Source organism: Cyprinodon tularosa, unplaced genomic scaffold (assembly GCF_016077235.1).
Source record: "Cyprinodon tularosa strain WSP-4 unplaced genomic scaffold, ASM1607723v1 ctg531, whole genome shotgun sequence".
Classification (NCBI taxonomy): Eukaryota; Metazoa; Chordata; class Actinopteri; order Cyprinodontiformes; family Cyprinodontidae; genus Cyprinodon; species Cyprinodon tularosa.
Genome location: NW_024039265.1, coordinates 889682 through 914806, shown reverse-complemented (window position 1 = coordinate 914806; position 25125 = coordinate 889682). Strand labels below are relative to the sequence as shown.

General features: G+C 39.3%; 2 protein-coding genes across 2 annotated transcripts; both read right to left on the bottom strand.

The window, feature by feature from the left end:
- Positions 1–1864: 1864 nt before the first annotated feature.
- Positions 1865–24833, bottom strand: LOC119796021 (sulfotransferase 2B1-like). The gene is given in 7 exon segments (XM_038304318.1): positions 1865–2960; positions 4977–5160; positions 5270–5364; positions 6904–7030; positions 8327–8485; positions 8487–8539; positions 24591–24833. Coding segments are annotated over 7 exon segments (867 nt in total). The 5' UTR covers positions 24730–24833; the 3' UTR covers positions 1865–2850.
- LOC119796020 (zinc finger BED domain-containing protein 4-like) lies at positions 15088–16889 on the bottom strand. Its single transcript, XM_038304317.1, has 2 exons — positions 15798–16889; positions 15088–15667 (listed from the first exon to the last, which is right to left on the bottom strand). Exons 1-2 carry the CDS (start codon positions 16794–16796, stop codon positions 15401–15403), a joined length of 1266 nt encoding a protein of 421 aa, XP_038160245.1. The 5' UTR covers positions 16797–16889; the 3' UTR covers positions 15088–15400.
- Positions 24834–25125: the final 292 nt, after the last annotated feature.

The window sequence follows — 25125 nt, the reverse complement described above, 5'->3', positions numbered from 1 at the left end:
ATTAGTTAATACAAAAAAAATTCAAAATAAAAGTCAGCAAAGTGAATAAAACCAAAGTCTATTGAAACTCGGTTAATTTGACACAGAGTCAATTCGCACAGATGCAGTTCAACAGCTTTTATTTTCTACAGAATCAACCATAATGAATCAACCATAATGAAAAGAGAAAGATTTAGAAATTAAAAGAGTAACCAAACATGTTTATAAGTTACTAAAAAAATTAACAAAAAAAAAAATCCAAAATCTAAAGCCAAGCATTAAAAAAAATAACTACAGTGAAACAGAATAAAATAAACATGAAACTATGCGGTTATCTCTCGACACTGTGTGCACATTAAGATTTTGACAGCAGGAAATCATACGAAAACTGTTTGTTTCTGTATGTTACATCACTTCCTCATTTTACTGCTGTATGTAAAGTGCTTAGTAACAGGAAAGCAGTAATAACTAAAGGTTTGTTAAAAGGTCATTGCTGCTCAAGACTTGTCTCCTGATGTTTCTGTTTAGTTTAGGTTGTGGACTTCAAATACTGAAAGCTAGTTTGTCTCAACTATTTTGCAGAGCACCAAAGAAAATCCTTCTCATCAGGTGGTAACTGACACATCATGTACATCCTAACGGCAGAAGCTGTCATTTAAACTGTACTATAGCTATTTTCTATTGTCCCACAAGAATCAAGAGAATAAAGGTTAGCTATGTCTTCTTTGTCCTCCAAAGACCAGCTGTAAAAATAAACACTGAAGACATCCCACTCACATGTCCTTAAATATATGTGTGAAGATTGAAATCTCACCTTTCTCATCTAACTGAGCTCTGTCACACTTATGCTCTGGCCCAGTGACAGAGTCTGTCAAGAAAAAAGTATAAAAGTACAACTCAATTTGATTCTCATGCAAAAATGCCATCTATAACTATTCTGCCACTCAGAGGATTGCTTCACTTTGCCAACAATTCACTTCTGTTATATCTTAGTTCTGGTTGGAAAAGTAAATACTTTAGAGACCCTTATGCAGACTCGGACTGGGAACGATTTTCGGCCCTGACATTTTTCCGCCTCAAAAAAATAAATAAATAGGGGAGCATTCAAATGCGTGCCTCTCAAGTGTGAAAAACAATCTATCTTCAAGCATCACACGACAACCATCACCAAGACTTCTGTAATGCGGTTTCACTGGCTTTGGTTCTTAAAGGCCAACTTGTACTTCTGTATAAGTGTAGTCCTGTTTCTCTGACTGTAACTGGCTGGATGTGCTCTCTTCATCCTATGTTACTGTAGCTGGCTCGGAGCTCGTCTGCCTGGCTGTGTGTTTCCTGGACGCCGCCGCCTTTTACAGTTGCTTTTTGTATCTCTGCTTCTCTCTCCTTGAACCCCAGTCAGCCTCGGCAGATGGCCGCTCACACTGAGCCTGGTTCTGCTGGAGGTTTCTTCCTGTTAAAAGGGAGTTTTTCCTCTCCACTGTCGCTACAAGCATGCTTAGTTTGAGGGATTGCATTTGAGTCAATGAGTCGATGCAATCAACTGGTTTTCCTTAGATAGAAAACTTTGAATCAATTTGACTGGATGATCTGGTTTAACTTTAAAGTGCCTTGAGATGACATATGTTGTGGCACTATAGAAATAAACTGAATTGAATTGATACTTCTGAAGCATAGCCTCTGCAACCGTCAAATCTTTCTCTGTGCACGACCATGCCCCCCGCACAGAGGTTCTGCAACGTCGGACGGTCGCAAACCCAGGCAGACCTCAAGCGGAAGTGCACAGACAAAAAGCAGCTGTGATTGGTAGTTGGTATGCCTTTCCAGCTGTCTGTGTGGTCGTCCTTCTCAATTCGGTGCTGGGGTGCGCCATTTTTTAAAACCAAGGATTAATATAAACAATGGATGGGGTGTAATTAAAATGGAGCTCTTTCAGTAAAATTGACAGAGCGTAGTAGCTACGTTTGCTCCGCCATGTTTTTGTCAAAAAATGTTGTCGCCTTTTTGTTTAGGGCTTTCAGCACACAATCGCCAAGGCAGTGCGTTTCACTCTAGTGAACTTCATATTCCTCTTCTGCTTGTTTGGCTTCTAGATAGACGAGTCAGAGTAGCGCCATCTCACTGCGTTGGAGTCCGACGTGGTTTTTAGACGTACAACGTGAGCAGATACATTGCATCAAAGCGTCGGGTCGCACAGTGTGAGAACATGGATAGTGAGCTGTGAACTCACACTTTACGACAAAACCCTGCAGCTTTGTCGTACAGTGTGAGCTGTAGCTGCATGCAACTGTGCAACTGTGTATGTCCGGCTTAATGTGTCCATTTGTGCCCCAAACTTAGATTATGTGAGTTACAAGTAGCATAAACAAGTGGAAAACACACTGGAATAACCAGCTGGAAAGTCAAACCAACAACCAATATGGCTACTGAACCTATAAACTGTTGAAAATGTGCTATAAACAGTTATATTAGTTAAATAATCATTTACATTTAATTAGAAAGTCATAATATAAACTACAGACAGTTTATGGTAGAACAGCTTTCATAAGGTTAGAATGTATCTAAAGCGAAGAATGTATTGTAATAGCTTACATTGATTTATTTCAGTCTCGTCACTCGAGACAAAAGGTAGATATTTGGAATATTTGTTTTAACTAAACACGGTTGAGGTAAAAGTTTTTTTTTCCTAGATTCAAGTAAAAAGACTTAATGGATCAAAGCACTGAGGTTCTGTATTTTGTTTGTAACTGAACAAAGTCAAAAAAGGAGGTCTGAATTTTAGTCTTTGGGGTTTTTTCATGGTATATTTTAGTTATTGCTCTAAGAAGATCATAAGTTGTATGCAAAGCTAAAAATAACTTGCATCATCAGCATTTAATCCCAAGCAAATTTATATTTCACGTCTTTCATTTTTTCTTTGAATACTGCATCAAAATGCTTTGCCTCTTCTGGAGTGAGCAGATTCTTCCAGTCTCCAACAACCCCTGTAATGAAACAAACGAGAAGTCCTTATTAAGAGGAAAGTTCATGCAACACATTTTTATCTTAAAAGAGCATCTAAATGTATCAAATCCTTTTGAGAAAATATTTGAACACCAATAAAGAAAAAATCACAGAAAAAAGAAAGTGTTTCTGAGGTTTACTCAAATTTTTACAACTTTCTTTACATCAACATCATAATTAATTTTTCGCAAACAAGTGTAACCAGTCTGTTTTGTGTTAATACACTTAAAGTGGATATTTATATAATTTCTGAAACAAATAAAAAAAATAATCCCTTTAAAACCCATAAAATTCATAAAGCTCTATTTAGGGCTGGCCTAAGCCTCCATGAGGCCCTTAAGTAAAATTAGATTTTTGGGGCCCCCAATTTCTGCCAATGGACTCAACTCCTTGATCAAATAATTCACACACCTATTATACACTCTCTGGAATCCTTGTAGTGCTGTTTACAGTCTCCAATTTACTTTTTCACTTTTAATTGAGTAAAGAGGTCAAGTTGATACTTCAACTTTTACCAGAGTGTTTTTAAACTGCAGTATCTATACTTCTACTGAAGTAACAAATGTGTGTACTTTTGACACCACTGTTTTTTTTCTCACATATGTGAAAATAAGGAGGTGCATTTATTTAAAAACTGTTTCACCAACCAATGCGCTCATTAAAAGTCAGTGAAGCGGCCTGAATTCAGCATAACTTTGAAAACTTTCAGTGTACCCAGTGTTTGTGCTGAAAGGTGCTGGAGAGAGCCTTGGGGAAGGAAGCCCAGAAGTATGTCAAAGGGTCAATTACGTATAAAAAAAGAACATAGTGGCCTGAATTTTATTCTAGCGGGAACAAAGCTAAGCATTGTGGCTCACTATGCTGAAATACACCGACTATAACCCTGGGCTGGACCCAGCAGAAGAGATCTGGATATGGGCTCCTTCCTGTAACCTTTGATTTTTTTCCCCAAAATATTCCAAAAATTCAAAATTTTTATCTTAATTAAATAGAATCAAATATTTGGTTAAATCATGCATAAAACGCAACATTTTTAAATGTATATTTTTTATAAAGAAGCACATGATTAAAGTTAGCTCTGGGTCACCTCAACAATTCAAATCATAAAGAATGATTTCCATTGCAGGAAGATAAAATGAATTTATCAGGCCATGAAGTAAAAATTGTATATTAACTTAAAAATATTATTTAATTGCTAATTTCTTAAGGATAAAGATATTTTTATGAATTCGATGCAAATTACTCAAGTTACTCTGGAAATGTTGATGTGAATTAATGTGTGGCTATTTTTCTCTTTCCATACATGCTGCAGTCTCAATTGCTCTTACATACAGACTTTTGGTGGTTTGTCATGTTTGGATTTTATTTCAACATTTTATGGTTAGAACATCTTTTAAATTTAATGTTCTAAAGCAGGATGCCGATTCTGTCCACCTCTACCCTTATCCTGCAGGTGCAGTGATGGACACACATGAAATGCAGCACGTCAATTTAGTACAAATTTGAAACATTGCAATTGCGATTGGATCTGTCCTAATAAAAGTTAATCTAGATAAGATACACAGCATCTTTCTGAAGGAAACAGCTGTGGTTTTAAGCGCCATCAGAGCAGAGGCACAGAGGGCTGTCTAAAGGTTAAAGCAACCAAAGGTTGATGTCTACAGCTTAAAGCCTGTGATTGTCTTTTGCATAGAAGAAATGGAGCAGTTTCCTGAGAAACATTATAATCCGTCTTGCATTGAACAACTAAATAAACCCCACTTTGTCCTGGACTAGGTGTGACTGACACAACTGTCCTCCTCTGGTAGGTATGAGTACAATATATGTTCTTAATAAATACAATAAAAAAAAAAAAATGCATCATCATTAACTGCTGATGTATGTTAGTACTGGATTATTGTAAAAATAATAAAAGGTGAGTTTACTGGAGTGGAAGAAAAATGTTATTCTAAACCCAAAAAGCTTTTGATTCCCAATAATCCGTTACTAAAACCTACCTTTACGAAGGAACTGGCACTTTGTTTGGTCCATGAACTCCTGAGGCACCACTGAGTAGTTGGACATGGGGTTGTTTTTCATGTTTTCAAATAAACACTTGTCAGCTATCTTCTTAATTACTTCAGGATTCAAATTTTTTCCCAGGAACCGTGCGATTCGGCTCACAGAGTCATTCAGGTCCTGCTGCACAGGAAAGCACAATGCAGTGCATTGTTAGAGCTTGGCGAGAGTTTCACTGTATGTTTCCTGACTTCTGTATGAATGAAAAAATTCAAAAACATGTAGCAATCACCTTTATCATCTCCTCGTAGGAGATGTACATGATATGCTGCTTCTCTTCAGCGTTCAGCCAGCCTTTAACATGATCAAACCAGGAACCAAATATAACTGAAAAAAAGAACAGTTTGACTTTTTTTTTCTCATTACCAATATTTTTACTTTAGTATTTAAAATACAGCTGAGATTTAAAGCCTGTTGTTGAATTCTATAAAGCCCAGAACACACTGAATCCGATATTGTTTCCGATCCGACGGAAATTCATGTCAGATGAGGTTGTGGCGTTTAGCTCTCATTGAAAGCCAATGGGGATGATCACAGTTAACACGATTTTACGCAATGGGCTTGCATAGGTCAGACTGAGATAGACCCCAGGTCCATTTTAGTCAGACTACACAGCAATTCAGTTGTAATTACATGGGTCTGATAGGAAGAGGTTATAAAGTAAAACACATCCGCTTTGTGGGAAAATACTAACTAAAATCTAACAATTGCACAGGGAAATTTCACTTTTAGTAGTGCAGCAGGAGCATATATAGCAAGCGGGACAGACTCGTGCAAAAACAATGAATGAAACATTAAAAAACTAATATTTTAGCCACGATAGGAGTAAAAGTGGTGATCCTCTTTGAGCCTTACAAAAACAACAAGGGACAAAAAAGCGCAGTTTATCAATCTAAAAAAATAACTTCACGAGGAGTTAAAAAAATGGACATATCCTGTTTGAGCCTCACAAAAAAAACCCAAACAAAAACGAGGGTATGACAAAGTGCTTAAGCGCGGAGTATCTCTCTCACCTTTTCATGAGAAAAAAGAAAGAAAAGCTTTAAAATACTCAACAGATCTCTTTCTGAGAGTCACCTCTCTCTGCCTCATTTATTGTTGTTTTTCTTTCTTTAGACGCAGATCTTATTGTGTTTTTAATATAGACATATAAACATTCTCTATCTGATCTGGTTTGAGATGCTGCACAGTGGGGCTTTGCTTTATTGAATGCGTGTATAGCACATAGACAGAAGCAAAAAAAACATCTGTGCAGATCTGCTCACCCTCTCTATGCAGTCAGTTTGAGGTGGAAAAAAATTGGATCGGAGATTAAAAAGTCGTACGCCAAGGGTCTTCAACGTTTTCCAGGCCAACGACCCCCAAACTGATGGGGAGATGGAGCAGGGACCCCCTATTTGTATATTGTATGAAATTGTGTTATATTAAACTGGTCCTATAGTCACTCTATTACAGATGGAGTCATGTAATGAAAGTAATTTCTCCCTGGGATTATTAAAGTATTTCTGATTCTGATTCCTGGTTGATGGGACAGGTGTTGTGAATGAAACGGTTGAAAGAGCTCCTGTGTGTCGCTGAATGTGTGCATTCATGACTGAAAGACATCTTCTGCCTCCACTTATCTGTTTACTACAGTGTGTTGAATTCATGTTAATGTGGATTTAAAGACATTTCAATTAGTGGAAAAAATTGCAGGTGGGAATATAAAAAAAATATATATAATCAAATATAATCAACCAAAACTTTTGAGACCCCCATGCAGTCCCTCCACAGACCCCCTAGGGGTCGCGGACCCCTGTTGAAGACCTCTGTCACATGCAACCGGTGTGTTCTGGCCTTAAGAAATAAACAGAGCATGCTAGATACCTTTTCCATCAAGAAACTTTTGGAGAAACTCGCTCTTAGGACCTGGTTTCACCAAGAAAGAGGTGATGTTGTAATAGTGATAGGAAGAGGTAAACACATCTTTGGGGTTCCTCATGACGTAGATCACCTGCAAAGACAGTATGACATTACATTTAAGAACACTAGCTTTGCTCCGCAATTGGAAAATATGTTCCGACTGACACTACTTAAGGTAGATTTTTGGAAATTTTTGAAAAGACCCACCCTCTCCACTTAAAACCCTATAGCCACACTTGCTTCTCAGGGAAAGCCTATTAAACGTGTGAGAGAGCATGAAAGAGCCCATTTCTCCTCAAGCACGCTCTATTTCAAAGTTGCTGTTTGCATCGCTCATACAAGCTTACTTTCCAAAACAAGATTTGCATTTTTTCCACTATGTCAGACTCACCAGTGAAAATAGGGAGGAGCATGTAGGACGGCGTTACATACACACATCACCAGAATGATTGACAATTAGGTGGACTGCTTATTTTGATGCTCCACCCAGAAAAAGTACATCCTCCACTATACCTTTAAAGTTTGCGTTTTGTTTATAATGTTTTATTTTCCTGCAAACTTAAAGATGTTTATAGCAAAGCCTGCTGGTTACCAAATAAATTGGGGGCAACCAACTAAAACAGTGATAATAGGATATATAACTGAGAAGAGAATCACAATATCCACCAGGAGTCCTCTCTGTAGCTCTGGTGAAACTGAAATTATCATTCATTATTTCTCTTTAAAATAAAATGTTTGAACATATCTTAGCCAGTCATATTTAACTGAATGGATATGTATCTTGGGTGTAGGTCTTTTAGTATTTTCTTTAATATCTAAAGCACATTTTGAAGTACTCTAAATTTAGATTTGGGCATGTGAGCTTCTTACTTTTTTGTTTATTTTTTCACGGAAAATTTGTATTTTGTAACTAAAAAATAACCAAACCAAGAAAAATTCACCAACAAATAAAATGTGCTAATTTTCCATTTGCTAGTCTGAGCAGTTATTTAGACAAAACTGCACAAAAAGTACATACACTTCTTTAACTTCATATTGAAAGATCCTTCTTGACTGTAAATATGCTCTACCCAAAAACATTAAGCCACTTAGTTTTACCTTCACCTTCAAATTCTCTGAAAAAAACAACTTGAAGCACTTTAGTTCAGACAAAAAAATACAAGATGCATGAATCTGAAAACTAACTACTAAGAAAAGAGACCTGCTGGTTCAAGATTAGCATAGACTTAGATCTTTATTCAGGAAACAGGTGTGTAAAGTAACAGGCAAAGTTATTATAAAACTTGTAAAATAGGAGGTTTTTATCTTGTCAAAAAAATGAAATGTGTTTTTTTTAGAACCCGAATATGATTCAAGGGGCTTAAGGGTCACACTTTGTTAGGGTTACCTTTGGTTTTACTTGAAAAAACGACGGCGGCATCATGCTGTAGTGGAGGTGCGTTGTGAGCATGCGGGGAGACGTCCTCTCCTCCAGGTTTAGATTGGAGGCCCGGGTCTCCTCCAGCCAGGGAACACGGTCCCAGTTGGGCAGAGTCTCAACAGAGGATGGTATCCCCGCCACTTATGGTCAGGGGAAGAATTTCCTGCATCCAAGTTGTTCCTACAAAACAAAAACCATCTGTGAAATGCTGTTAAACTTTCCAACATGTTCTCTAACCATCCTCGTCTAATTCTACTCTGCAAAACTATCTGAATTATCTAAATATGTTTACGCAGCTTAATTTTATTGGATATTCTTTAAAAGAAAGAGGAATAAAGGTGAATCTCTGTTATAAGGACGGTTTTAGGCCCTAGGGGGAGTTTTTTGGGGTAGATCTTAAAAACAGCTTTGCCAGAGACGTAGTGCTTTTGAACTGACCCTGAACTTAAGGTGGGGCTTAGTTCACATATGCTAAATATTTCTACTCTAACATTTGATATACTTTATCTTCCAATATTTACTTTGCTTTATTGTTTTTGTTCACATTTAAAACTCCCCCACTGAGGCCGAATATCACAGTTGGTAGGATAATTATCATCGATGATGAGGGAGTTTATTACATTTTACAGTCATAGGGAAGCGGCTGTTCCAACCGGTGCATTTCCGAATTCTCCTGAGTGGTGCACGACTTTATACGAGTGAATAAGGTGAACGTAATTGGATGAAGATGTTGTGGAAGAGGACGCCAGGGCGGCAGAAGCTTGGTTTAATGTAGAAGGCTTACATCCGTACATGTTTGAGCCCTTGCCTCGCAACGCTGCCAGTTCTGTTAGCTCTACGCCTGCCGAAGACACAGACGTCCATCCCCGTGAACACTGGGATGGAACTCAATGGTAAAGCTGTGACATATGAATGAAGATGCTATGACTGAATTTAGGTGCACAAGCTGAAATATAACTAACTGGTCTGCATAAGATAACGAAAAGGAAAAAAAAAAAACAGATTTTAAGACATGATTTATTTTTTTTAGATAGAAATTTTCGAAATTTTGGGACAATATGGTTTGATAAAGAGTACATTTATATACATGTTTAAGCCAGAATGATTTGGCAATAATTTTTAATAAGATTTCCATGGGTCTTTAATATTAGCTGCCTGTTGCGTGACAGAACTGATGTTTTCCTCGGTATGATATCTAATTAAGACAGTCTTCTGTCCGGATATATAGTATGCACATAATCTTCATTCTGTATGTGGCAAATATTTAGGAATGGAATGAGCGGTATCCTTCAGCTAAGAATAAAGTGTACCTGTAATAATTTAATAAGGCTGATCATCTACAAACGTGTATGATGTAAAATATGATGATGTGGCAGACTGGAGATGTATAAAATGCTTCTTTACCTAGTAATCGGGGCCACTTCCCGAGAAGTGAGCCCGGGGGTATGCAGCTGCCTTCTGTAAAAAAAACCTAAGCAACTTCTCTGATCTGAGTCAGATTACAATTTCTATAAAAATCTGTTGTCATGTGTCCGTGTTATTCAATACATATAAGTTATGAAGTGTTATTAGAGTTTTTCCCGAGTGATTTCTTTTCAGGAAAAAGAACTAAAGAAAGAGAAAGCTTCAACGTGCATACACCAAGCCTATCTTTAACAAAGTGTTTCAAAGAGTTTTCATTTAAATAAATTGAGAAGATCCAATAAACTTAGTATTTCATTAAAGGAAGCAGATTTTTTAACATCTCCACAGAGAGAGGGAAAGAAAGTACCAAGCTTTTTTTTTAGGCTTTAAAGTAAATATAAAGGTTATGTTTGCAGTGTTTATGTTCTGACATACAGGTTAAAAATCGATCTCCAAAGCCCAGGATGAATGATCATTAACAGAATTTGAGTCTGTATGGAGCAGGAGCTCTGTTAGAGGCCCCATGAGACAAAATGTTCAGTTTCTCTTGCATGCCTATATAAACTCTAATCGAATCACAACGATGCACTTGCATGAAGTCAACCAAACCCTTTCACAAAAGACATCATAAGTTTAATTTCTCACAAACCATCAAACTTTCTTACATATATTACCAAACTATTTTATATATACTTTTAAACTCCCAAAATGTATTGTCTTCATTCAAAAGCTTCTTGTTATGGTTTTGGTTATGTTGTGCTTTACTTTGCTCCTTGTTTTCTAGTTTTATTGATAAATATGCATAATTGCTTTAGGCTATATAAAAAATAAAGTCGATTAACATTGATTTAACAATACAATCACTCCAAATGTCAAAGCAAAATTAAAAAAATAAAATATCTTCACGTAAGAAATTTCTGCTTCATAAAAATTGGTAGGTGGTGGCCAATAATAGAAACTTTTATGTGGTAACCTAATGGTAATTATCCACCAAAAGTCTCCATTGTTACATACAGTTGTAGTAATTAAATGCTGGTAATTACTGTAAAATATTGTACATTAATTTTGCAGTAATTACCAAATAATTTACCAAAGTAATATAGTGTGACTTGCTATGTTATTACCATGTTATTACATGGTTATTTATGTACTGTAAAAGAAAATCTTACTCCCTCATCTTTACCAGCTTTTTGTGAAAAATGCAATGTGTTGACCAAAGCAATTCGAAAAACAGCTTGTAAGACTAGTTTTGTAATTAACTACCACAATCTACTTAGGTAAGAAATTACAAGTTTAACCGAATATTTTAGAGATTGTCATAGTATAAATAAGAAAGTTTGATAGCACATGAGAAGGAGTTTAATAGTATATTTAAAGTGGTTTGGTTATATATGTAGGAGAGCTTAAAGCTATTTTTGTGAGATATTTAGAGTATAGTGGTATTTGTGAGGGTGATTAGTTGTTATTGAGTTTATTTAGGTAAAAGTGAAAAAATGTTCTCATGCTCCTCTCATAGAGCTGTGCTCTTTGGAGACGTTAAGAAGAACATCTACCAAAGATCAGCAGACGACTGACTTCTTTGAGTTAAAAAAAATATTTTTAATTCAGATTTAGAGTTTAAGCACTATGAAACTAGAGATGAGCGAAATAAAAAGAATATTTTAGTGTCCACAGTGTTGTTATGATTTCAAGCCGTGAATCCATATAACAGATTATATTTATTCAAATACATTTATTTAATTCATTACAAAAATCAGATCAGAACACAACTTAAAGTAACTGAACGAAAAGGAGCAGAATGAAGAAAATCTTCAAATCTGCAAAATGGTTAAACTGCTTCAAAATGCCATCTTTGGTGTTAGGAATCCAGTTTGTGTGGGTTGTGCTTTTGCTTGTCTTCCCTCCACCAACAGGCGGCGCCTGGTTCTCGTTTGCCTCCTCACACACCTGCAGATGGTTACCTCATTACCAGAGGACTCTTAAGCTGCTGACTGCCCCTACCTCAACACCAGAGTGTTTGCAAGTTTTGGGTACTCTAGCCAAGCTGAGTTTTGCTGAGTCAAACTGAGTTTTTGTCAACCTAAGTTTTAACCTTGCTATTTTGTCTTTGCTTCTCAGCAGGAAGTCATCCTGCAAACTGGATGTTATGGATCTTCTCTCCCCTGGAAGGATTCTCTGAGCATCAAACTGAGCTGAGGATTCAAGCTAGTAGTTTGGATCTACTTTTCCCCAAGGATTATTTGAGCGACTCTCTGAGCAGGGGATTCATCTCCACAAGAAACCGTTCAAGTACCGCAGGAAAACTAAGTAGCAGTCAGCTCCTCCATTCCTCAAGAAAACACCGCAACCTGGGTAAACCCTGTACGCCCTCCAACGAGCAAATCGATTACTGGAACAACCCACACCGACTGGATTCAACAAGAGACACCTTTTTCTGGAAACGTGAGTCCTGTTGCCTTAATTCTTTTCTTCAGATCAAAGACACAAATTTCCCACTGAGCCTGGACTAACCGCAGAATCTTCACCTTCACTTTTCAGTCCCGGTTCGACAGTGTTCAGAGCAGCACTGGACTCCTCTCAACCTACTCTCAATAAAACCTGTTAAACTTTTCCCTGGTCTCTCTGTGTGGTCTTCTGCATGTGGGTCAGAGCTTTAGATAAAATCATGACATTTTTGATGTTTATGTAGATAACCAAAACCAGGCTTTTTAGAAAACTATGTCATAGCCCAAATTTCAAACCTCAGCTCTTAGAGTACATCCTCTGTGCTCTCTGGGTTTCAGGTTTATCCCTCTAGCAGCATTAAAGCAGCGCCTTAGAATCAGAATCATAGAGCTTTATTGCCTCATAGTGCTTCAGACATTGGAGGAATTAGCTTTTAGATAATGTGTTTTGCTCAGACTTGCAGACATAAAGTTGACAATTAAATTAGGAAATGTGTAATTTTGAACAACCAAATGCTAGTTGTATAGAAATATTACAAGAATACAGGAAAAAGAGTAATTTTTTAACAGAGGAAGATCCTGGAAATATATAACAATATGGAATTGGGTCAAATTTGATTAAATTTATAAGATTTGGGATTTTTTTCTTTCAAAAATCTACAATTACAGACCAGCAAACAATAACAGAGCACCAAAAATGATCAATCTAACACCTGTGGGAAGACTCATCCTCCCTAATGAATGACCTCATTGAGGGTGGTGTCATCTGTAAAGTTCAGGAGCTTGTAGAGGACTGGTCAGTGCAGGTGCTGCTGTTGGTTACAGGGAGAAGAGCAGAGGGGAAAGAACAATCTTCCCTTGCAAAATGTGCCGTGCAGCAGTCCTCACTGGATGGGACGCTGGAATTGTCCTTCTGATGGCAGCATATAGTATCACGCTAAATTTGTTTACCATATTGTTTTTTTCCTTTTCACTTATATTATTTGCCATTGGTTAAGACATTTGGTTGACTCATTTTGCCACATTTTACTTGTATGGTTTACTTTAAACTACTACTTTCATTTAGAGTTGCCAGTTCTTGGGAGGCTGCCATGTGGGCTCCGCTGGGCCAGTGAAGCAAGAGTCCCAGCTGCAAAGAATCATAGTGGCACTTAGGCTACATTCATACTGCAGCCTGAAGTGATCCAAATCTGATTTTTTGGCCCATATGTGACCTGGATCTGATCTTTTCATGGCTGTCTGAACAACACAGATCCGATTTTTTCCAATATGACCCAGACCACTTGGCTATGTGGTCCTGAATCCGATACGAATCTGATCTTTTCAAATGCGTCCTGTGTGTCAATGGCCAGGTCGGATTCGTACAGTATGAGCAGGGGTAGATCGCATCAGAGCATCAGGGCCCACAGTATGAGAACATACATCACGAGCTGTGAACTCACACTGTACAAGGAAACCCTGCGGTTTCGTCGTAAAGCTGTAGCTGCGTGCAACGATTGAAAAAAATCGCACAGTGTATGCCCGGCTTTTTTTTTTTGGTCCCAGATTTATGTTCACTGTGCAGATCTCCTTTTTTTAATAAATCTGTCATGTTTTGCTCGAACTTCTCTGTGATTTTTTGTATTTATCTTTTGGCTCAGTCCCTTGCACGCCTCTTATTTGAAAACTTTTGCTCCATCATCCACCAATACTTGACCTTTTTTAATATAATTATTATATCATTTGTTGTTTATAAAGATTGCTAGATGTAAAATATTTTTGAAATTATACTGTCACTAAGATAGAACTACTTCATTAACTTCAGTTGTATGAGAATAGAGACATGATACAACATAAGAAAAAAGTAAAAGCAATAACTATATTCTGTATATATACTAGGGATGGGACGATTTATGAAAACCGTCAGAATCGTTCGGTTCGACTGTCTCGGTTCGGTTTGTGTGTGTTTCGTTCGGTTCATGCGCTGCTCCTTTTTCTCATTGAGGAAGCGATTACACTCCAGAGCAGAAGGTGGCGGTACTGCGACCAAAGCCAACCGCCAGTAGTAAACAAGAAGAAGAAGCGAAGCAGCTTAGCCGGGTGTAGCAGGGAAAAATCAGTTGTTGTGGAGAATTGTGTCGGACTGGCGAGTGGGAAAGAACTGGAGCTGGAAGACGCGCCAGCAGCACTTTATAGGTCTGCTGTATGGGAGCGCTTTGCATTTAGAGTGACCTACGATGACGGCGGAAAGAAAGCTGGGGATAAAAGTGCAACAGTGTGCAAGCATTGTGCAACACGTTTTGTTTATGCTAACAGCAACATGCCATGCTAACCCCGAAATCCCTCATACTCCGTCAGCAACCCCCGCTCCGCCCCGCTGCGCTCCAGACCGGCTGCTCAAAGCAAAGCCTACAGCCCCCACTGTGGCTTCGTCTGCTCCCCTCTGAGTTCCTTGGAGATGGTAGAGAGTAGTGATGCACGATATTAAAAATTTCAACCGATACCGATAACCGATAATTTCCTGCTTCTCAGGGCCGATACAGATACCGATACCGATATGTTAAAATTTTATTTAATTTTCTTATTAACACAACATTAACATAATATATTGATATAATCTACTTTGTGCAGTATAGATAACTGATGAATTAGCTGATTTGACCTATCTATAACAAAAAATAACAACTTTGGGACACTGCAAATGTTTATTTTTCATTTCACCAAAAAAATAAGGTAATCTGCTATAAAACATGTAGCAAGACACAGATATGCATCAAACATGCATCATAATTTAACAAAAAAAGTGCATCTCTTATGGAGGTATGTAATAAAGTAAAGTGCATTCTGAAAACCATTAAAGCTTGTCATTTAGATAAAAAAATGCTTACAATTTCAACTTAAAAGTTAAATGATTTCCTCTTAACATGTCCTTTGCTAACCACTCCCCAATCTTGTCACTGTTTCATGTCATTACATGTGGTCATATGCCATCATAAAACGTATAGCAAAAGTTCTAACAACAATAAGCATAAAATGTGCCTCTTAATTTTAACAAAACGTACATCCCTTAGGGACGTAAATATTTAAATCTGTTTCAAAAATAAAATGCTTAAATTCTTCAAAACTTCAACTTCAAAGATTTTTCTCTTCTCAACATTTCCTATCCTAACCTCCCCCCAAACTTGTCACTGTCAAATTATCTGCATTATATTTTCTATATTCTGGGGGAGGGCACCAGTGGGAGATTTTTCTTAACAAAGAGAAGCATCTCTGCTTTCTCACATCCAAGTCGGTTTCGTTTTTCACCAATAACATTTGCAGCAGCAGAAAATAAACGTTCACTGTCCACACTTGTACAAGGAGAGGACAGATACTTCCGTGCGAGGAGGGCAAGTTGTGGGAACCGGATTTTGTTGCTTCTCCAGTAGTCCAAGGGGCTCTCGGATCGAGGAATTGTGGGCTCTGAGAGATAGGCTTGAATCTAAGGTAATAGAAGAATAACAAAAAACAAAAACAAAATTATATTTAATGTTATACATAGCATATTTAACATAATATAACATTTTTTTATCAGATAGCCCAAAGCTTTATATAAACAACAAATCAATTACCTGCTGATCAGCTTGGCTGTGGTTCAGCTCGTTTGTGGCATTTTCGTGAAGGATTTCTTCATACATTTTCTGCAGGGAAGTATTGTTGTTGTTGTCATCTGTCCTGGTTCTCTTCTCATGTGGCTCTGGCTCATTTTCTGTCTGTGATCTCATTTTGGCTGTTAAGACTTCCATTGCTTCCTTCTTTATTGCTTGGTCAAAAAAGCAGTCTTTATATCTGGGGTCCAACACTGTGGCCAGAAAGCACACGGACTCTGTCGAGATGTGACTGAAACGCTGCTCAACAGCTTGCAGTAACATACTCTTTGAAGTTTTGATTCCATGATCTGTTGCAACAGTCTTGTTTAACAGACGTTTCAGGGCCTCAATGGAGGGGATCACATCAGCTGCGGTGGCTGTAGCTGAGCTCATGTTTTTTGTCAGCTGCTCACACGGGTCAAGAATTGTTAGCATGTTTTCGATTAAAGCCCACTGATTTGGGCTCAGAAATGCAGGCAAGTCGAAATCGACGGCATATGCTGCCAGGGCTCGTTTCTGCTGCAACAAGCTGGTCAGCATGTAGAAGGTTGAATTCCAACGAGTAGCCACGTCTTGTTGAAGCCTTGCCTCTTTCATGCCAAGTTGTTTCTGTAAGTTTCGTAGGCGGGAGGTGGCGACGTTGGAGTGTTTAAAGTGTCCGACTATCTTCCTGCTTATCGCGACACAGTCTGCGATGCTTCTTTGGCTCAGTACAGCCTCGTTCACAGCTAACTGTAGCGTGTGTGCTACACAGCCCAAACTGGCAAGCCCACACTCCTCCATGGCCTTGATCATGTTGCGTGCGTTGTCCCTCAGCACGACATGCACTTGGTCTTTCGTTATATTCCAGTGTGCAAGCATGGTGTCAAACGCCTGACATATCATTGCGGCAGTATGTGATCCGGGGCACTCCTGAGCATGCAGCATGGCTTGTTGCAAATTAAAGTCCTCGTCTAGCCACTGTGCTGTTAGACTTAGCATGCTAACAGGGCTAACATCGGACGTCCATATGTCTGTTGTGAAACTTATGTGTAGTCCGTTCTGGTCGATTAGGCTGTGGATGTGTGTGGCAACAACATCCTAAAGTGCAGGGAGGGACACGTCTGAGAAAAAGCGGCGGCTTGGAAGAGTGTAGCGTGGCTCCAAGTGTGCCAACAGGCTACGAAAAGATGGCTCTTCGACCACGGAGAAAGGCTGGTCGCCGAGTGCAATGAACTCCATTACTTTGCCGTTAATGGCTTTGGTCTTTTCACTGTCTCTCGCAAAGGGTCTACTTTTTTCAAAAGACTGCAGAATGGTAACATCGGATTTTCTTCCTTTAGTTACCGCATTGGTTTCACTGCTTGTGCTAGCGGCTGCAGCCGCTGCCTCATACTCTTTTAATACCTCTTCGCCGCGGGGCCGACTTTTCAGGTGAGATATAAGATTACTTGTGTTAAAGCTTGACGACCTTTTTCCTCCTCTCGGAATCCGCAATGAACAGGCGTTGCATATAGCGAAAGCATTGTCATTTTCTGCCACTGTGAAGAACGACCATACTGGTGAAGGCATGTTTGTCTACTTCCCCACTCACTGGCTGCATGCATTGGATGTGACGTGCCACTGCGCGTCATGGCTTGTGTCTTCAAAATAAAAGTCGTTACTCTTGAACGCAGTTTCCGCGTTTTTATTAAATTATCGGCTATTTTTATCGGGAAAATATGGCTATCGGGCCGATAGAAAATAAGCCCAAATCGGCCCGATAGTTTAGCTGACCGATATATATCGTGCATCTCTAGTAGAGAGCATGTAATCTGGCTGTTGTCAGGTTAGAGCAGTGGTTCTCAAACTTTTTCTGTCATTCCCCACTTTGGACAAGGGGGAATTTTCAAGCCCCGCCTGTCCCCATCGCCCCAACACAATGCTAATGAAATATTCAACAATCTTAAAATGTTCCAATTTTATTGAAGTAACAAGTAGTATCTAAATACAAATCTACATCAAATAACAGCAAGCTCAAAAATAAAGAAAATAAAAATGCAGCTGTGTCAAAATTTGTATCAAGCTCAAAGATAGAAAAAATTAAAGTGCCACTCTGCAATCTGTTAATAAAAGAAAAGAAGTGAAATCCATCTGGCAAGACAGGTCTATTTATCCCTGCATTAGTGGCTGCAATGAGCCTGTTTTGCATTGCAGTTTCTCAAAACGGGGTTGCAGGCTTGATACTGCCACTCTCAAGTCATGCTCAATGTTCAGCTGAGATCTGTATTTTGTTTTCATTGAAGCAGCAGCTGAAAAGCCCATCTCACAGAGATATGATGTGGCAAAGGGAAGAAGAATGCACACAGCTCTCTGCCCGATGAGTGGATACTCGCTCTCCACTCCTAACCAGAAACATGAACATGTGGCTGTGTGAATCAAACGCCGTTATTTATTTAAGATAAAATATTTCAAATTCAGTTATTTATGATCAACCTGCGCCGTCAATCCCGGCGCATGTGCGCTTTATTTGCAGTCTGGACGCAAAAGTTAAACATGCTGTGTCTCTGCTCTGACTGCAGCGCTGATGGGGACTCCTGCAATAGCGGGGGAGAACGGGGTTGGGACGGGGGAGGCGCCCCACGGCAGCACCTGCCGCTGGAGGACAAGAAAAGGAATGATACGTGCTTTCACGTAAGAGTCTCCAAAAGGCGCTAGATTTGTTTTTTTGAAAAAGAGTCGCTGGAGGGGTCTGAAATATAGCGACAAAGTCGCTGAGTTGGCAACACTGGGGCGCGAAAGTTTATTCTGTTACAAATAATATGCCGACGTCACGTCAATCATTATTTTGGCACTTCAGTTCCAGGGGAAATTTTTCTCATATCTAATGTTCTTTTAATTAGACTGCATGTAGGCTAGTAATGATTACTTTGTGGGTTTGATTGGTCTAAAAAGCGGCAACATACAGCTATAAGGACAGTTTGCTCTCACACATTCTACATTTATAGTCACACACACACACACACACCGGAACTTGGCGCGCCCCACCTGTCACGTCTCAATTCCCCACCAGTGGGTCGAGCCACACACTTTGAGAACCGCGGGGTTAGAGAGCATGCGCCAGATGATTAAATTCAAAGCAGCAAAACATACGGAAATGATCCAGGGTTTCCGCGGATCATTTAAAATAATTACAATCCATTATTTTTGGGGGGATTTTTTCATTAATGTCATAATTTTTTATGGGATTTCGGTGTAACAATCAACATGTATCGAATCGAACCAAAAACCGTGACCAGAAACCATGAATCGAACTGAACCGTGGATTTTGTGAACCGTTCCACCCCTAATATATACATTCTGTACATTCTGTTTTACAGTATTACAGTATTTACATACCATAAGACAGCAAATTCTTTATACTATGAGACTTGCAGATCCATGTATCCATGATAGTAACATCTGAGGGGTAGACGTGAGCAAACAAACCTGAACTCTTTATACTAAAGATAAAATAAAACCAAGTTCTTAAATCTAGGGCAATTTGAATTCTACTATATATATCTTTACATATGGAGTGAAATAATAATCTACCTTTATAAAGGTAGGATGCCTTGCTACTTCTGTAAAAGCTTATCAGATCAAACAAAAGAGAAAAAAAACTGTAGGAGGAAACCACCTGATGTGCTGCTAAAACATGTTGCATGCATAGAGTTCACTAAGTATTTTAGTATATAAAAAAATATGATTTTAAGGTATGACAGTATGAGGTAGAAGCGAGTGACATCAACTTGTCTGGTTTTACGGGATCTACAGTAAGGGCTGCTTCTGACACAGTTGTTTTATCTGATGAACCGACAGGAAAGGGTGGTCAGGAAGTCTGCAATGTAACCAAACTAGTTCAGATCTTATTTGGCAGACCTAAATGACTTGGCGTCATTTCGAAATGATAAATCAAAGCAAAGAAAATCAACATGTCACTGAACAAGACTAAATGGGTGGACGGGAACAAATCTGTGTCAAATGGAACAGAAGCATACTTGTGACGTCACCACATACTCGGCTCGCCTGGAACTGGAACTCCTTTTATTATTACTCTCTAGAAAATGATAAATGACGACTTGTTTCATTTATTGGGGGAATAATGACTAAAGGCTGATTTATACTTAGAAACTGTCAGGGTCCTGGTCTGATTGTTCCTGTTTTCCTTAGTTATCCATTTGTTGTCCTCTGCTGCCCTCTTGTGTCCTTCCTTGCTCTGTTTCTCTGTCCTGCCAAGCACCTGTTGCCAATTTCCTTGTCAGCTCTCTCTGTCTCTGTCCCCTTTAAAAGCCCTCCCTGTTCAGTTCCTGTTTGCTGGATCCTCGTCAAACATCCTGTCTAACTTCTGTCTGTGTACCTCGTCTCTCCCTGGCTCCTAGTTTGGATTTACCACTGATGTCTCCTTGGTTCAGGTTTGTTTCCTGTTTTCTTTTGGACTCTGATTCCTGCTCCTGGATCTGTGAACTTTAATAAAACCACTTTAATTCACCTCTGCCTACTGGTCTCTGCGTTTGGGTCCTCCATACAAACACCGTTTCATGACAGAAACCAGGTCGTCTGCGTGTGTGTCACAATGAACGCAAATGTGCCCCTACCCCTACACAGACACTCTGCTGCACCTCTCCAAAATTGTAGGTGACCGCAGACAGGAGGCCTCTGATTGGTCAAATCTACATCCGCTCTACACTATGCATATTGCGTGTTTGGTACCTTACCAGCTTGTTTTGATTGTATGACAGCCATTGTGGAAAACGAAAAGAGCGAGGTGCACAATAACGCTAAGACCCCTTTTTCACCTGGATCCCGCTCTTTTTGGACCACATGTCCCAAACTTGCCCCCACTTCCTCACCGCTTCGGCCGTATCTAGACCCACAGCTAGTTCGTGATTGTCCCTCTTGCGTTGTGGCTTGGAATAACATAGCACAGACCACACCTCAATATTGGGCATAAATCCAAATATCTGCGACAAGCTCACTGCGACATACTGCTGCGGGCGGATAACCAGCCCTTTACACAGTCAGATATAAAAATAAAATGAACGATTTGCAAAACAAATCTCCATCATAGCCAGCGGTCCTTCACACACACCTGTGAGAGGGCTGCTTCAGACAGGCTAACGTTAGCCCTGGCTGCCATTAGCCTCCAAGGTCCACTGGTTGCTCTGGTCCTCTCAACATCGAAACTTTTTTTGTTCAATTACGCAATAAATCAATATATGGGCCATATAGTGAAACTTAAAAGTATAATGTTCTCCCCTCAGATGATCTTAAAACACACTTTTGTAGAACAACAGCAACAGAAAAGTGAACATTTAACCTAATACCCTGACCTCTGTGAGCGCTCCACTGGAAGCTGCTGTTACTGCAGTGCATGCTGGGACACCTGTCAATCTCAAGAACGGAAAAATCTACTTTTATAAAGGAATTTTTTTGGCTTAGAAAACATGCAAGTTGAACCAGAAGAACGGGCCCGCCCTTTAGGAATGGGGAGTCGTTTTGTGGTCTTTGTAAGCCTGCAATACCCGATACTGAGCTATGCCTCTGAAAGGGGGGTCGTTAGGGACAATTGTTGGCTTGGCTTCCCAGGCGAGATGTTTTGTCCCCTGCAGGGGGGTCGGGGATTTAAATCATAGCAGGAAGGAATCAACTCTATCGCTGCATTGTAGGTTTTTTAGAGCTGAAACCTAAGTCCATCCTCTCTACATAGAGATTGTATCACATTTATTGTGAAAAACATTTGTCCCCAGTTTGGTCGCTTGTGTCCTCCGAGAAGATCCAGACCCTCACTTTAGAAACCCCTGCTTTAAGTCTCAGTTTACACAAAAAGAGATAAAAAGGGTGTTTACAGTAATATCGCTAACGGAAGTTGTCAGTTTTCTCTTGTCTTTTCCTTTTCTGTATCTTAGTGACCAAAAGACAGAACCTTAACAGTGTCATGAGTCTAACAGCCAACAGTCAGAGAAGCTGCTTCTCTAGCAAACATATAAAGCTCTGTCCAGAGAAACAACACTGAATTATCGAGAAAAAAAAGTAACTTCTGCATTGATACACATCAGTATTTTCTCAGCATGAAATGAACTTCAGGCAAGCACATGACAGGAGGCTGGACTTAGGGCAGAAAGGCCAATTAGCGAATGGTGTAAGGAGTCAAGGAGGGGTGAGAAATAGAGAAGTGAGGGCAAATAAATCATTAAAACAAGGAGGAAACTGACTGGAAGTTCAGCCTTCTCACAATGAAAAATGCCCATGTAGACTGCGGTTGTGGCAGCCGTGGGTAGTCAAAATACACGCAATTCTGATTTCATCATAGTTTCAGAAACATGACTCAAACCTTTTAGAGTGTAGGAGTGGCAAACAAAAAAAAGGATTGGTAACAACTTTACCATTAAAAAGAAATGCTCTCTGTAAATCCCCTCTGTTTTCAATCTCCGGTTGAATACAGGGGGATCTTACAGACAGATTAGGATACAAAAGAGTAGAGCAAAGGAGAGGGAAAGAAATGGAACAATTAGAATGACCAGTGGGAAAACATGAGAAAACCCAAGGGAAAAAACTATTGACAGCTAAGAAAGAACTAAATCCTTGTCCCCCTGAATCATGTTGAATTTTATACAGTGGAAACTAGATCTGGGAATAAAAGCCACACCACAGATGTCCAAACAGTGACCAGCCTTAGCAACACAAGTTAATAACGCAGCTAAAAAAAGATGATTCAGGGTAATGTATTTAGATTTTTTATTCATATTGGATTTTATGCTTAGATTGCTAGTCCCTTTTTAAACAGAATTTTTCTGTGAACATGAGGTACGGAAAATTATTTCAAAAAGCAAGAATAGACTTAAAACATTGACCTCTTTTTAGAGGGTTAGACAGATATTTCTAAGGATTTAGAAGGGCAACTCGAGTATTTAAAGTGTTTGCCATCTGCGTCCACTTTTCAAGAACCTGAAGGACTTGCCCTTATTGCAAGAATCATACATTTTATTCTAAAGTCACCTCAGGTTTAAATTAGTGTTGCCATTTTTTGGCCCCGATACCAATTCCTGATACCTGGCTGTGCATTATCGGCCAATACCATGCCAATACCATCTGTTTGAAATTGACGTGTGTGTATATATGAAGAACTGCATACTACTTGGAGGTAAAATAGTTGCCATCATGGCTTTGTCAAGCTGCTGCCTCCCTTTGTGAAGCAGGACAAAGACTAAAACAAAGTGAATCCAGTAGAACTTTTTATTGCCTACTTGGAATGCTGTAACAACACAACATTAGGCCTGCAAAGAACATTATCTGGGTGGGCCCCATATGAAGTACAGCCAAGGGGGGCTGTGAAGCTCAATGTAACCCTCACCAACGCTCTCAATTCATCTTCTGGTCACAATCTTTACTGACTGTAGCAGCAACGTCGTCCTTCCATCTTTGGTTCTTTGAAAGAACGTGTTTATTTTGGGAGGTTTTTTCCATTCTTCGAGCAGCTCTTTGCTTTTTTTTTCTGGAATCTGCTTAAGTACCTCTTTTTGGGTATCCATCGTCGCTAACACATTATAAGTAACGGTTATGGTTATAATTGACGCACTGGATTACCCATAATTCCAAGTCGTAGTGTAAAAAATAAAATACATTGTTCTTTTAAGATCTTTATTGCGGTTTGAAAGTTATTATATGAGTGTCATTTTTACAAACCATCTAATGAACTATACACAGTTATTAACATAGTAATTAAAAGTACCACTTTGCTATTGGTGTTGTGTTTAAATACCAGATTTCACCATCGTGTTGAAATCTGGCATATGTTGCGGTATAAATACGGTCCGGTGCGGTCAGTCTCTTTAGTATCAGGTGGGTTTAAAAGGCATTTTTTGCACCATTACATCTGCAAAGAGACGTCCTAGTCGACAATTGCGTAGGGGGCCTACCAGGTGTCAGTGATGGGGCCCCTAGGAGGTCCTGGGCCCCTAAGCAACTGCTGTCTCTGCGTACCGATATTTACGTCATTGCCTAGCTGGAATGAGTGACAACAGTTGAATAAAATTTTGGCTCTCAAAATGGTATCGGTGCCCTTTTTGTTGGTACCCGCTGATACCACCATTTTACTGCTGGAATCGGCCCCCGCCTGATGCCGGTATTGTTATGGGTTTCAGCATTTTTTTAAATGTTCCAAAATAAACAAACAAAAAGAATATAAATAAAAATTGAATATCTCAAAGAAAAATATATATTTTGCAGTGGCCTAGTCAAAACCTGGATTTTAATCTGATTGAGAATTTATGGGGTGATCATTTTAAAATCAACAATGAGAACAAATGAAAATACATCTCTAAAGAAGAGGGTCAAAAACAGAACTGATATAAAAGATTACCTTCCAAGTTTATGAAAAATATATTTTCTTATTTATTTCAAGGGAAAAAACAGTACACTTATTTTTTTCACACTCTTTCACACTTATTTCATGTTTTAGCGCATTTAAAAAGTTTAGGTTTCATGACAAAGTAGCAAGCATTAAAGTAGGTAATTTGTGTTTGAATGCAGTGCCTGAGTGACTTTCTACACAAAGTGTTTCTCAACGCCTTCAGCTGCTCTGCGATGGTGAAACCTCACCTCCGGCTACGTTAAGATAACCCTGGGCTGCAGTGGAAAGTCCACTTCTTTGTAGATTTTGTATTAATTATTCTACTAAAACACATTATTAGCTGTGCGTCTTTTTCAGTTTGGCGCAGGAAAAAAGCGCAAACTGTCCCCCTCCACTCGCGCTTCGGACGCATCGGGACCCCTTACCTGACTTTGGATAGGTCACGATGATAACGTCGTCAGGGCGAAACGTAAACTCCTCGTAGTATTCGAGGCTCTCCGGTGTGTGTACCGCCTTGGGTACATAAACACCTTTGTAGAGAATGTATAAGTCCGCTTCGGTCATGGTGCCATGCAGAGTGAATGGAGCTGAGTGTGTTTGGTTTGGGCAGGTCCCTGCTGAATACTGATGCACTAATGAGTAGGTTGGGGCCAGGATCGCCTCTTCCGCTCTCTGATGGTTGCCTGCAGGACCAGTGGCGGTTCTAGATCAAATTTACCACTGGGGCCCTGTGGTGTCAAAAGTACACACATTTTTTTTTTACTTAAGTAGAAGTATGACACTGTCAGAGGCGTACCCAGGAAATTTTTATAAGGGCAGTGTAGGGCACGTTACTTTGAAAAAGTTATTAGTTATAGTTACTTCTCCCAAAAAGTAATTGAGTTAGTAACTGAGTTACTCCACAATAAAAGTAACTAGTTACTAGTAAAAGTAACTATTGCGTTACTTTTGCGTGTGTAT

Coding starts and splice junctions, on each gene's coding strand:
- LOC119796020 (XM_038304317.1), bottom strand. CDS start 16,796: ATGCTAAGTCTAACAGCACAGTGGCTAGACGAGGACTTTAATTTGCAA. Junction 15,668..15,797: donor ACAGCCAAGCTGATCAGCAG/GTAATTGATTTG, acceptor CTATTACCTTAG/ATTCAAGCCTATCTCTCAGA.